This window comes from Oryx dammah, unplaced genomic scaffold (assembly GCF_014754425.2).
Source record: "Oryx dammah isolate SB20612 unplaced genomic scaffold, SCBI_Odam_1.1 HiC_scaffold_5, whole genome shotgun sequence".
In the NCBI taxonomy this organism is placed as follows: Eukaryota; Metazoa; Chordata; class Mammalia; order Artiodactyla; family Bovidae; genus Oryx; species Oryx dammah.
In genome coordinates this window covers 90,378,852-90,391,624 of record NW_024070189.1, presented here as the reverse complement: position 1 = coordinate 90,391,624, position 12,773 = coordinate 90,378,852, and the positions used below count along the sequence as shown (strand labels likewise).

General features: G+C 51.7%; 1 protein-coding gene across 2 annotated transcripts in view; it reads right to left on the bottom strand.

Annotated features, from left to right (window-relative positions):
• Window positions 1-3,642: 3,642 nt before the first annotated feature.
• UHRF1 (ubiquitin like with PHD and ring finger domains 1) overlaps window positions 3,643-12,773 on the bottom strand; it is a 35,884-nt gene continuing 26,753 nt past the window's right edge. For both annotated transcript variants that reach the window (XM_040242031.1, XM_040242032.1), the window contains exons 13-17: window positions 12,550-12,687; window positions 9,890-10,028; window positions 9,657-9,802; window positions 7,756-7,854; window positions 3,643-5,184 (exon numbers count right to left, since the gene is read on the bottom strand). In XM_040242031.1, coding sequence (XP_040097965.1) covers window positions 5,038-5,184; window positions 7,756-7,854; window positions 9,657-9,802; window positions 9,890-10,028; window positions 12,550-12,687 — 669 coding nt within the window. In that variant the 3' untranslated portion in view covers window positions 3,643-5,037. The remainder of the gene's footprint in view (window positions 5,185-7,755; window positions 7,855-9,656; window positions 9,803-9,889; window positions 10,029-12,549; window positions 12,688-12,773) is intronic.

Genomic DNA, 12,773 nt, shown 5'->3' with positions numbered 1-12,773 from the left:
ATGAGAAATGCTGGGCTGGAAGAAGCACAAGCTGGAATCAAGATTGCCGGGAAAAATATTAATAATCTCAGATACGCAGATGACACCACCCTTATGGCAGAAAGTGAAGGGGAACTAAAAAGCCTCTTGATGAAAGTAAAAGAGGAGTGTGAAAAAGTTGGCTTAAGGCTCAACATTCAGAAAATTAAGATCATGGCATCTGGTCCCATCACTTCATGGGAAATAGATGGGGAAACAGTGTCAGACTTTATTTTGGGGGGCTCCAAAATCACTGTAGATAGTGACTGCAGCCATGAAATTAAAAGATACTTACTCCTTGGAAGGAAAGTTATGACCAACCTAGACAGCATATTGAAAAGCAGAGACATTACTTTGCCAACAAAGGTCCATCTAGTCAAGGCTATGGTTTTTCCATTGGTCATGTATGGACGTGAGAGTTGGACTGTGAAGAAAGCTGAGCACCGAAGAACTGATGCTTCTGAACTGTGGTGTTGGAGAAGACTCTTGAGAGTCCCTTGGAGTGCAAGGAGATCCAACCAGTCCATCCTAAAGCAGATGAGCCCTGGGTGTTCATTGGAAGGACTGATGCTGAGGCTGAAACTCCAGTAGTTTGGCCACCTCATGCGAAGAGTTGACTCACTGGAAAAGACCCTGATGCTGGGAGGGATTGGGGGCAGAAGGAGAAGGGGACAACAAAGGATGAGATGGCTGGATGGCATCACCGACTCGATGCACGAGTTTGAGTGAACTCCGGGAGTTGGTGATGGACAGGGAGGCCTGGCGTGCTGTGATTCATGGGGTCGTGGAGTCGGACACGACTGAGCGACCGAACTGATGCCAATACTGCAAAGACCAGACCACACATGGCTCATGTGGTTGTTTAGGTGCTGGATAAAGTGGCTGCCCCATCAACAGGCACAAGAAAGTACATACACTACTGTCCTAATGTTACTCTTTAAATTTGTATATAAAACAAAAACATAGAGAAACATCTATGAACAAGTATGTACCCTGGCTTTGCCATGTCTCCATGTAAGTCATCTAACCCGTCTGTCTATGCCTCAGGGGTTCTGAGATTGAATGTTGCCATACCAACACATGTGTACAAATGAAGCCTAAAAATAGTAACCCTCTGGGGTCAGGATCATATACTTTGGCTTTTTCTTCATCTTCAATTTACAAATGTTCTAAAGGATTATTGTTCAGTCACTTAGTCATGTCCGACTCTTTGTGGCTCCATGGACTGCAGCACAACAGGTTTCCATGTCCTTCACCATCTCCAGGAGCTTGCTCAAACTCATGTCCATTGAATCAGTGATGCCATACAACCATCTCATCCTCCATCGGCCCCTTCTCCCCCTGCCTTCAATCTTTCCCAGCATCAGGGTCTTTTCCAATGAGTCAGCTCTTCACATCAGGTGGCCCAAGTACTGGAGCTTCAGCTTCAACATCAGTCCTTCCAATTAATATTCTTTCCAATTAATATTCAAATCAGGGTTGATTTCCTGTAGGATTGACTGGTTTGATCTCCGTGCACTCCAAGGGACTCTCAAGAGTCTTCAACATCACAGCTCAAAGGCATCAATTCTTTGGTGCTCAGCCTTTTTCAAGGGTTATTAATTTTATAGCATGGAGTGGAGGGAGAAAAGGAAGATTTACATTAAAAAAAAAAAAGCAACCACATAAACTTTAAAAGGTGATCCAATCTCAAACTGGGGTATTACTCACCCATGAAGAGTGAAGCCCTGACACTTGCTACAGTGTGGATGGGCCTTGCGAACACGATGCTGTGAGATGCCAGACACAAAAAACTGTGTCTTATGAATTTAATTACATGAAATATCAAGAACAGGCAAATTGGCAGACAGAAAGTGCGTTGATGGTTGCCAGGGGCTGGGGGAGGGGTGGGAAATGACTGCTAATAGGGACTGGGTATCTTTGAGGGGAAATGAAATTCTGGAACTAGATAGAGATGATTACACAACTGTGCAAATATACTAAAACCCACTGTATACTTTAAGTGGGTGTTATGGCATGGGCAATATATCTCAATAAAACTGCTATAAAATTAAAACTACCAAAAGTCAACCAGGAACCCAATACACCTAATATTGGAGTTATTTTCTGCATAGTTCATATACACTTTTCTTGGGTTTGTTCATTTTTTAGACATTTTTAAATAAAAAATTTTAAAATATTTATTTGGCTACATTGGGTCTTCGTTGCAGCACATGCGATCTAGCTCCTTTGCACTGGAAGCACCAAGTCTTAGCCACTGGTTGACCAGGGAAGTCCATGGGGTTTGCTCACTTCTAACAGTGACAGCTTTCTTAACTTTTGAGAAACAAAAAATATTCTACAATCTTAACAACATACCTCGGTGTGTCCTGTTCCCATGTGTGGCCCCCCTGCAGACACATAAGCCCACTTGGGGACATTATTTCTTGGCTCCTCATAGGAGGGCCTCTTTGTTATTTTTATTTCATGTTCACACTTTGACTTGAGATATAACTCACATACCACACAATTCAAAGGATTCTAATGCATTTACAGGTATTGCAATCACCAAATTTAGGACATTTTTATCACCTGCAAAAGAACCCTGCACCCTTTAGCTCCCCACCTCCTCCATCCCTCACCGTATCCTGTCATCACTACACGAACCTGCCTTCTGTCTCTATAGATTCTTGGGTTTGGCATTTCATATGAGAAAATACATGATCTTTTGTAACGAGATCCCCTGGAGGACATGGCAACTGATTCCAGTATTCTGGCCTGAAGAAGTCTGTGGACAGAAGAGCCTGAGGGACTATAATCCATGGGGTCACAAAGAGTTGGACATTGCTGAGCACCACTAGCACTAGTTTTACTTAGCATGATGTTTTCAAGGACACACTTGAAGGTCCTGAAGAGGAAGAGCTTTATTTCTTATATCCACCCACAGAATTTATAGAACTATCAGCACAAGGTGTCACTGGTAGGTTGGCATCTGCAGAACTCACCACTGTTAACTTCCCTAGAACTGTTAAACTTGCCTCATTGTTGGGGAATTCTCTGGTCCAGTGGTTAAGATTCCATCCTTCCATTGCAGGGGGCATGGATTCAATCTCTGGTGGGGGAACTAAGATCCTGCAAGCCAAGCCATGAAGGCACAGCCAAAAACAGGAGAAAACCTGCAAAATGTGCCTCATCCTTGGACTCTTGACTCCCACTGGAAACAGCGTTTCAGGTCATCTGTCTCCACGCCACACGTGCACCCATCCCCCCAGGCCTGCAGAGGGCCCCCCAGGGTAAAGCAGTTCCCTAGCTGATGGTCCAGGCTGCTGACGCCCAGTTAAGGCAGAGCCAGTCTTCTCGTGGGGGTCCCATGACAGCCTCTGTTTCTTCAAGTGTCAATGGGGACAGTGCCACCCCCCTTAGTGACACTAAGTGACCTCTGGTTCCAAGCTGGAAGGCCCAGTTTGGCCCCTCTGGATCACTGCCCGTCACTTGGATCTTCTGGGCCTGTTTTCGTACCTGCAAAGTGGAAATGATGCTACTTGTCTAGCATCCTGGGTTTTTCTGGATAGAGAAAACATGTTACAAGTTACAGAAGTGCCTAGTAGGCTACAGGGCAATTTGCAGACAAAAGACACCACCAAATGCATCTGTAAAAGGCATTTATTCTGAGAATCTAAAACCTGGACAGAGAATATTGAACTTTGTAAAAAAAAACAAAAAAAGCCTACACAGGATTTCGGTGTTTATTCCTAATATATTAAACCACCTAATAATGAAGAAAAAAAAGAGAAACTTTTAAAACAGTATTGCTCCAGTTTGTCTGCAGTTATGTGACTTAAAAATATCCCTGTTCTGTTGAGGTATAAGCTGCAAACTTTGGTAAAGTTAGAAACATTAACGAATCATTCCCCAAATACAAAACTCCCCCCTGACCAAAAAAAAAACACAACCAAACCCTAAAGTTATTAGCTTCCTTGGTACATATACAGTAACTACAAAAAAAAATAATAATTTCATTTGGAAAAGGTGTTTATTCATTTTAAAAGGTTTCCCTCTTGTAATTCCCAATTGGTGAGTTGAAAATTCAATTTCGAGGATCCACAAAACCCTGATTGTCCCCACTTGCTCACCTGGGGTCCCCAGGGAAGCACTAGAGGACCCCAGTTTAAGAATCCGGTTGGCAGTGTCAGTAATTCAGTGCTGAGAAAGAGCCCCGGGTTGAAAAGGAAGGAGGGACCAAAGGCACTTGAACATGGCCCCGGGCGTGGCTTCCGTGGCGTCAGGTTGGGACGGCACTGGGCCGAGCGTCGGCCCCCACGGAGGGGAGGGTCCGGTGGAGGTAGCTTCGGTGTGGCCCCAGGTTTCTGCTCGGGTGGCCCGTGGCCTCTGTGTGCGGTGGGAATGCGGAGGCAGCCCGGTGGGGGATGGCTTGGAGGTGAGGGTTTCAACTGGCCCCAGCGGGACTTCTCCGCTTTTCCTTGGAACAGTTTCCTGCTGGTGATGTGGGGCCAACACCTGGGTGTGGTGACACCCAGGACCACAGCCTTGCTGGGTCTTAGGCGATGGAACTTCACCTCTGGGGGTCCGACCTACCAACCTTGAAAAGATTGTTCTAGGCAGCCCGGTGCCTTCTTGCGAGTCAGTGGCGGGGATGGCTGAGAACTCAACCCTGGGAACTTAAGCAGCCTTCACACCAACTCGTTTCTAATCCCATCCTCAGAAGAAAAACCATTTTTTGAAAAACTGTTTTAGGTTTTTTTTTTTTTTTTGCTGATAAAATTGCAGGCTTTTTGTTAAAAACCAAAATAAAAACACTGAGAAGTCCAACTTTGTTCCTTCCTTTGAGCCATAATACAAATTCCTGAAAAAATTCATAGATTTTTTTAAAAAAAATGGGAAGACAAGGCAGTTTTAGGGAGTGGAGGAAAAAACTACATGTTTAAGTTAAGCCCACTAAAAACGAAATGGGGGCCACGGACCCCTCTGATAACGTGTTTTTTTTTTTTTTTTAAATACTTGGCGAGAAGTGCTTGAAGATCACCGCCCGCTGCCATAGCCGGGGAAGAGCTGGGTGAGGACGGCCTGCAGCGGCTGGTTCACGGTCATGGTGTAGCTCCGGCCCAGGTCATAGCGACAGGCTGGGCAGCTGAACACCTGGGCCTTGAAGGACCTGTCCAGGCAGTCCTGTGGGAGAGTGGGGCGGGTGAGAGGTGATCCTGGCCACCCATGGTCCCCTGGGGCACCACCAGGCACCCAGAGGACCCTCCTGACCCTCAGTCTCATTTTCTACTGCTGGCAGCCCATGGCTGCCCCAGGCTCATCAAAGACACCAAGGTCGAACTTCCCAGTGGTCCAGTGGTCAGGACTCTGCCCTCTCACTCCCAAGGGCCCATGTTCGATCTCTGGTCAGGGAGCTTAGATCCTACAAGCTGATCAATCACTGTGGCCAAAAAAAAAACAAAAGAGACTCCCAGGTCATCCCGCTGCCAGGCTCCTGCACCTGAAGGTCACACCACCTGACAGGTCTACCCCGGCTCTCTCGTCACTGGTGCTGGAGTCCCCTGCTCAGAGGACCCTTCCTCAAGGCGCCCTGGAACATCAGGATGGCCCCGCCTCACCACACCCCGTCTGCTTTCAAAACAGCATCTTCCTCCTTCTGGAACTGTCTGATGGACTGATGTGCTTGTGTGTTAACAGAGCAGACGCTCTGCACGATCAGGGGTTGTGTCTCCCTGATGTTCCCCATGCCAAGCACAGGACCTAGCACAAAGCACAGGACCTAGCACGGAGCACAGGCTCAATAAAGATGTGTCAGTGAGAAGACAGAAGGAAAAGGGGGGAAGGATGGAGTTTGGATTCTGAGCCAGACTTCTGGGTTCGAACCCAGCTGTCAGCCAAACAATGCGGGGGGCAGTGTGTGAAGGAAGAGTCAGGTGGAGACTGAGCTGCAAGCCTGAGGAGCCCTGGAGAGCTGACCTCCCCATGAGGGGAACAGGCCTGAGATGATGCCCACAGGGGCACAGACACCTGCACACGTATGCACACCTGAAGGATGGCACAAGGCAGCTGCGTGAGGGGCAACGCCAAGCAGGTGAAAACCTGCTGCCACTGGAGAAGGGCAGTGGCTTTTGCTTCCTATATTTAAAAATCCCTGCATTCTCTTCCAGTATAAAGTCTATAGCTGATCGCAGACACAAGAGATAGTACTTTGTACTCAATGTGCTGACTCGGCTTCAAAATCAGGTGCTGGACCACTTCGAGCTGCACGGTGGCCAAGAGGTGGAAACACCTAGAGCTCACTCACAGATGATGGATCAACACAGCGTGGGCCATCTGCATGCTGCACGGCGACTCAGCCTTCACACGGAAGGCGACACCCACGGGACCACATGGGCAAGCCCTGAACCTGATGCTTCAGGAGAGAAGCCAGACCCAGGAGGACACACCTTGTCTGATGCCACTCACAGGAGTTCCCTGGAGGAGTCAGATCCACAGAGACAGTAAGTATCAGTAGAGGGTGGGGTCAGGGGCTAGGAGTCAGTGTTTAACGGAGACAGGGTTTCAGTTTGAGAAGATGGGAAAGATCTGGTTATGGGGCTTTTTAGAGTCACACAGCCAGAAAGGAGAGAGTTGGAGGTCAAACCCAGGCAGCTGATCCCAAAGATGTGCTCTCTATGCCACTCCGCCAAGCCTCTGAACTTGGGCCCCACGTGGCCTGGGGCACCGGGGGTTATCTTTCCCAGCCTCCATCAGGCCACATGAGCACTGCCTAAGTGCTCCACATTCTCAGGGTCCCTCCCCTGGTCTGACAACTGACCCAATGCCCTGGACACAGCTGAGTGACCTAGAGTGAGCAGGTGGCAGGGACAGTCCCTTCTGAGCTGCCTGCCTGCACTGCCTGTAAATTCTTACAGACTGACTCTGGCCAGAAGGCATGGCAAGGATGCCGTGCATGCAGCCCAGTGCTTCCCAACTCAGGGGACTCCTGGGACCAAGTAGGTGGGGCCAGGGATGCTGCTCAGCTCCCAGGACACCCTCTCGATAGAGAACGATCCAGCCCCAAAGCGGGGAGAGACCCTGGTCTGGGACCCATCTCAGCCTCTCCCAATCTCTTTCAAAAGCATCAGACTGGAGACCGCTTCCCTCCTAGGACTGACCACTGGCTGGAGGCTCCAGCCCTACTCACCAGCTCTCATTCCCTGATAGGCCCTGGCTACTCCCACGTGCCGGGGTGCTGCCCCAAGGCCCCTCTCAGGGGGCAGGTTAGTGCCACCTCATCCTCCAGGAAGCCTTCCGCCCGGCTCCTCTAGGTGATAAGGGCCTCGTGCCTCTCCAGCCCTACCTGAGGCCCACTTAAATCATTTAGAATGATTAGATGGCAGGAGCAGGACAGCAGCCCATCCTCTCCCACCCTGAACCCCCAGGTGGGAAGATGCTGGAGAAAACCAGTGTGTGACCCCCAAGGAAGGTAGGCACGCACCGGCCTGTTGAGGGCCCAGCAGAAGGCCAGTGTGGCTGGAGGCGCAGGGTGGTGGCGGGGCAATGGGCAACTGTGATGAAAGCTGGTGGGGGAGGGGAGAGCTGAAAGCTGGTGGGGGAGGGGAGAGCAACTGTAACCCAGGCAGCCCGGGAAACAGACCCTGAGGCCCCGGAAGGGCAAAGGGCAGGAGGTCCGAGTGAAGCCGGCAATCACAGGGTGCCGGCAGGGGTCAGAGCACCTTGGGACCCCCTGCGGCTCCCGCGGCGCCCCCTCACCTTGCACACGTTATGCTGGCACACGGTCGTGATCGGGCGGAACACCAGCTCCTGGCAGCAAATGCACTGGAACGTCTCCTCCACTTTGCTCAGGAATTTCTGAAAGCGGGAGAGCAGGTGTGTGAGTGCGGCAAAGGCTCGGTTCCCCAGAACGAAGGAGCATGACAGGCCTCCAGATGCCCCGCTCGGCCCCCGCCCCCAGGTCCTGAATCTCATCTTCCTGCCCCTGCCCTGGGAGGACAAGAGTCGCTGTGACCCTGTCTGAGGACCAGAAGACAGGGGCCCTGGAGCCGGGCGAGCACATGCAGGCTCGAGGTCAAGACCACGCTCCGTCAGTGCCTGTCTCGGTGCAGAGCCCAGTCCTGCAACATGCAGCGCCACCTGCCCGCCGCTCAGACACCCAGGTCCAGCAGGGGGCAAAATGGAGAAACACCTGCTTTCTTGGAGCCTGGGGCCCAGCGGGGGAGACCGAGGATAGGCAGGTGAAGACAGAAGCACAGCAGTGCTGGGGGACAGCAGGGAGCGAGACAGGCTACCCTGGAAGGACAGGGCGGGGGGCACCGAGAGCCCTCCACGGAGAAGCTGGCCTGCCAACAGAGAGACCTGAAGGCCTGAGCCTCCTGAGCCCAGGCCTCCTGAGACCTCCTGTCTGGATCCTGGGACCTGTGGACCTGTCACCCACCACACACAGCAGAGGGGACTTGGCAAGAGGGATTAAGTTAAGGCCCCTGAGATTCCCAGGGGTCCCAGTGTCATCACAGGCTCCTTATAAGAAGAAAGGGGAGGGTCAGACGCAGAGAGACAGAAGATGCTGAGCTGCTGGCTTGAGCATGGAGGGAGGGGCCACGAACCAGAAATGCAGCGACTCTAGAAGCTGGAAGAGTCAGGAGTCGAAACTCCCCAGGAGCCTCCAGAGGGACCAGACTTGCCCAGGCCTGGGCTTTACCCCTAAAGGCTCATTTGTTAGGGCAGCCACAGTGATTTCACATAGGAAAGAGGTTGAGCCAGGAAGTCTGTGGGGGAAGGTACTCTGGGCAGAGAAACCCATGAGAGAGAAGGCTGTGAGACAGGATGACAGGGAGGAAGAGACCAGAAGCAGAGGATGTCAGCAGTAACAGGCAGCTGGCCCAGGGCTCAGGAGGGTTTGGGTTTGATCCTGACTATGAGCCAAGGAGAAGTGGTCCCCACCAGGCAAGGACAGAGGACACCAAGGCCAAGACACTTGCCTGCAGTGACCCATCAATGTCACTCTACCCACCAAGGCAGGAGGACCAAAACAAAAAAGAAAAAAATGGACCTGGTTTGGCGGTTTCTGGGAAATTTGAAAACAGAATGACCCTAGGATCCAGCAATGCTACTTCTAGGTTTATACCCAACAGAACTGAAGGCAGGGTCCTAGAGTCACGTGCCTACCCATGTTCACAGCAGCCCCTCCACAACAGCCAAGGCCAGAAGCACCCCAAGTGTTTAATGAGAGACGACGGGTAAGCAAATTCCATTCATGTGGTGGAATATTACTCAGCCTTAGAAAGGAAGGAGGGTTCCAACATGGATGGACCTTGAGAACGTGATGCTCAGAGAGAGAAGCCAGACCCAGAAGGACACACACTGTCTGATCCCACTCACAGGAGGTCCCTGGAGGAGTCAGATCCACAGACAGGAAGGAGATGGTGGGGCCAGGGCCTGGGGGAGAGGATGGGGAGTCAGCGTTTCACGGGGACAGTTTCGCTCTAGGGAGAAGAGAAAGCTCTGGAGACGATGGCGGCAATAGTTACACCACAATGTGAATGTGCTCAATGCCACCGAGCTGCGCAGTTTAAAGAATGAAGATGGTCAATTTCACGTCATCTCCATCTTATGACAATGAAGAGGAGAGGCCCCGGCCAGGCAGGAGAGCTCACCGGCCCGTCCTTAAGCGACTTCAGGATCTCGGTCCACAGCTTCATGTTGCTCTTGTCCTCCTTGATGAGGCTGCTCTGCTGGGTGGTGAGGCTGTAGGGTTCCACCTTGGTCTTCTTAGGCGTCCCTTGCGAAGACCCATCACCTCCTGGGGCAGAGCCGGGGGCAGGGTGAGGATGGAGAGTGGAGGGGGCCCCCCGCCCCTGGGCAGGAGGGTGGCTGCAGAAACACCCACCGGCCGACTTGCTCTTCCGCTTGCCCTTCCTGGGGGATGTGAAGCCCTCCTCCCCGTCCTCCTCCTCCTTGTCCAGGGCTGCCTGCTTGCTGTTCTCCTTCTCCTTTCTGGCCAGGGCCTCCAGGTAGCCCTCTGGGTACTGCAAGTGGGAGAAGACAGGCTGGTCACCTCTCCTCAGTCCAGCCCCAGAGACAGACTCCGTGCTCACTCAGCCTCAACCCAGAGGTCTCCACTGACCCAACTCTGGAGCAGCGACTGAGCACAGAGACTCACGGTGGCAAACACAGAGACACACAGCCTGCGCCTCGGGGTGGGGGTGGCAGGGGAGGAGGCAGAGTGAGATCCCCACATTAGAGGCAGCAAAAAAGACAAGTCTTGTGTTGTTGCTGTTGTTGTTTAGGCTGTAAACCCACACATCATGGCGGATTTTAAAGTTTCCCAACCACGGACTAAACCCAAGGCCTCAGCAGTGAAAGCCCTGAGTCCTAACCACTGAAATGCTGGGGAATTAAGATAGCCTTTATTAATTTATTTATTTTGCTGCATACCCCAAGGCTTGTGGGATCTTAGTTCCCTGACCAGGGATTAAACTAGGGCCCTCAGCTGTGAGAGCTCAGAATGTTAACCACTGAACTACCAGGGAACTCCCCCAAGACGGTCTTATCAGTTTTCCATTTCTAAGAGAAGAAGTAGGCAAACCTTTTCCAGCCAGGGGCCAGGCAGTAAGAATTTCAGGCTCTGTGCTGCCAAGAGCCAGCCCAACCCCCGTGGGGATGATGGGCATGGCTGGCTCCCAAGATGATCTCATTTATTAACCGCCAGCCCCAGGCCTTAGCTCCAAGACCCTATTCTGATGGGTCTTGCGTTCCTCCAAGCCCCAGAAGGCTTTATTAGAACCCCACTTCCTTTTTGTTTGTTTCAGTTTGGCCTGAGAGGCATGTGGGATCTAAGTTCCCTGACCAAGGATTGAACTCACACCCCTTGCAGTGGAAGCTCGGAATCGTAACCTCTGGATCGCCAGGGAAGCCCCTAGAACCCCATCTCTAAGGCACCTACAATCACATCCAATTCTCCACAAAGTTCCATCAACAAATCCTCAAGCTTTTCTAGCAATGTGAACGTACAGTGAAGACTTAAGTCCTAAATAAAAATCTTCCTCCCACTGAACAGTTCCTGACCCTCAGCTGTTTGCCTCCTCAGTTCCTCAGCTTCTGAATTCCCTGCGGTATAAACACTGCTTCAAAAGACAACTCTCTGTGGCTCCCCCAGAGGGCAGGCGCTATCAGACTCTCAACAGCAATTAAGATTCCTGAAATAGCCCCACTACGACATATCAGTTGTAAAGCCGCTCACCGTGAGGAACAGAAAACACCATAATTATAGTGCAAAAAGGCAGTGTTCCCCAGGCACGGGGTAAACTGTTGGAAAAGGAAGATTCTGCAGCCATGGAGGTGAGCAGTTGGTCCAGGGGAGCGATCCACCTTATCTTTACATTTAGAGTTCTCTCCATCTACTATGGGCTTCCCAGGCGGTGCTAGTGGTTAAGAACACACCTGCCAACACAGCAGACGTAAGAGACCTGGGTTCCACTCTGGGTTGGAAGATCCCCTGGAGGAGCGCATGGCAACCCACTCCAGTAGTCTTGCCTGGAGAATCCCATGGACAGAGGAGCCTGGGGGGCTACAGTCCATGGGGTCGCAGAGTCGGGCATGACTAAAGTGACTTAGCACACAGGTGCTACCTATTAATATTAATATATTTAGACCAATTGTGTTGGTTCGTCAGCTTTGGGGTTAGGAAGGGGTGATAGAGAAGAAGAAGAAAGACGGGGACTTCCCTGGTGGTCCAGTGGTTAGGACTCTGCTTCCACTGCAGGGTTCCATACCTGGTCAGGGAACTAAGAGATCCCACATGCCACATGGTGCAGTCAAAAAAATAGAGAGAGAGAGATGGAAGAGGAGAGGAGAAGAGAAGGGGGAGGGGACTGGCCAAGAAAAGAGATCAGACTCCAGATTGATTTCGGGTTAGCGCCTCTAACACAGCACCAATGAGGAAGCCCAGCTCTTAGTTCTAACCACAAAAGCAAAGCCTTGGGGCTTCCCCACTGGTCCAGTGGTTAAGAATTCGGGTGCCAAGACAGGGAACACCAGTTTAATCCCTGGTCCAGGAAGATCCCGTGTGCTGCAGAGCAATAGTCCATGCACAATAGCTATTGAGCCTGTGCTCCAGACTCTGGGAGCTGCAAGTACTGAAGTCCCAATGCCCTAAAGCCCGTGCTCCGCAACAAGAGAAGCCACCGCAGTGAGCAGCCCAGGCATCAGAGAGAAGAGTAGCCCCCACTTGCTGCAACTAGAGAAAGCCTGAGTGCAGCAACGAAGACCCAGCACAGCCAAAAGATAATAAATGAATGAATCTTTAAAAACATTATTTAAGGAAAAAAAAAAAAAGGCAAAGCCGCGTGCACACCTGAGCCACCACCCCCTCAACATCCTCTGGTTGAAGGACGAGGAGGGGAAAGCCAGGGAGATACCACCCGTTCGCAACCTGGAAATCATCCAGGATGAGAGAAACCCCGGAGAGCATGGCCCTGCCGGCCAGACGCTCCCTGCCCGGGCCCCCGGCTGGCTCTGGTCTGACCGCGAGTGCTGGCCTGGACGCACCTGCATGGTCAGCCCCAGCTTCTTGATCCGGTCCTTGCCCTCCTTGGTCCAGGGTCCCGGCTCCACGTCATCTCGACGTAGGAGGAAGCGCCACACCAGGAAGCCGGACTTGCCCTTCTCGGGCCAGTACCTGACAACCTATGGAGGGAGTGGAGTGGGGGTCAGAGGGGATCATGCTAGCATGGTGGGGGGCAGGCGGGTGCAACCACAGGGGCCCTGCTCAC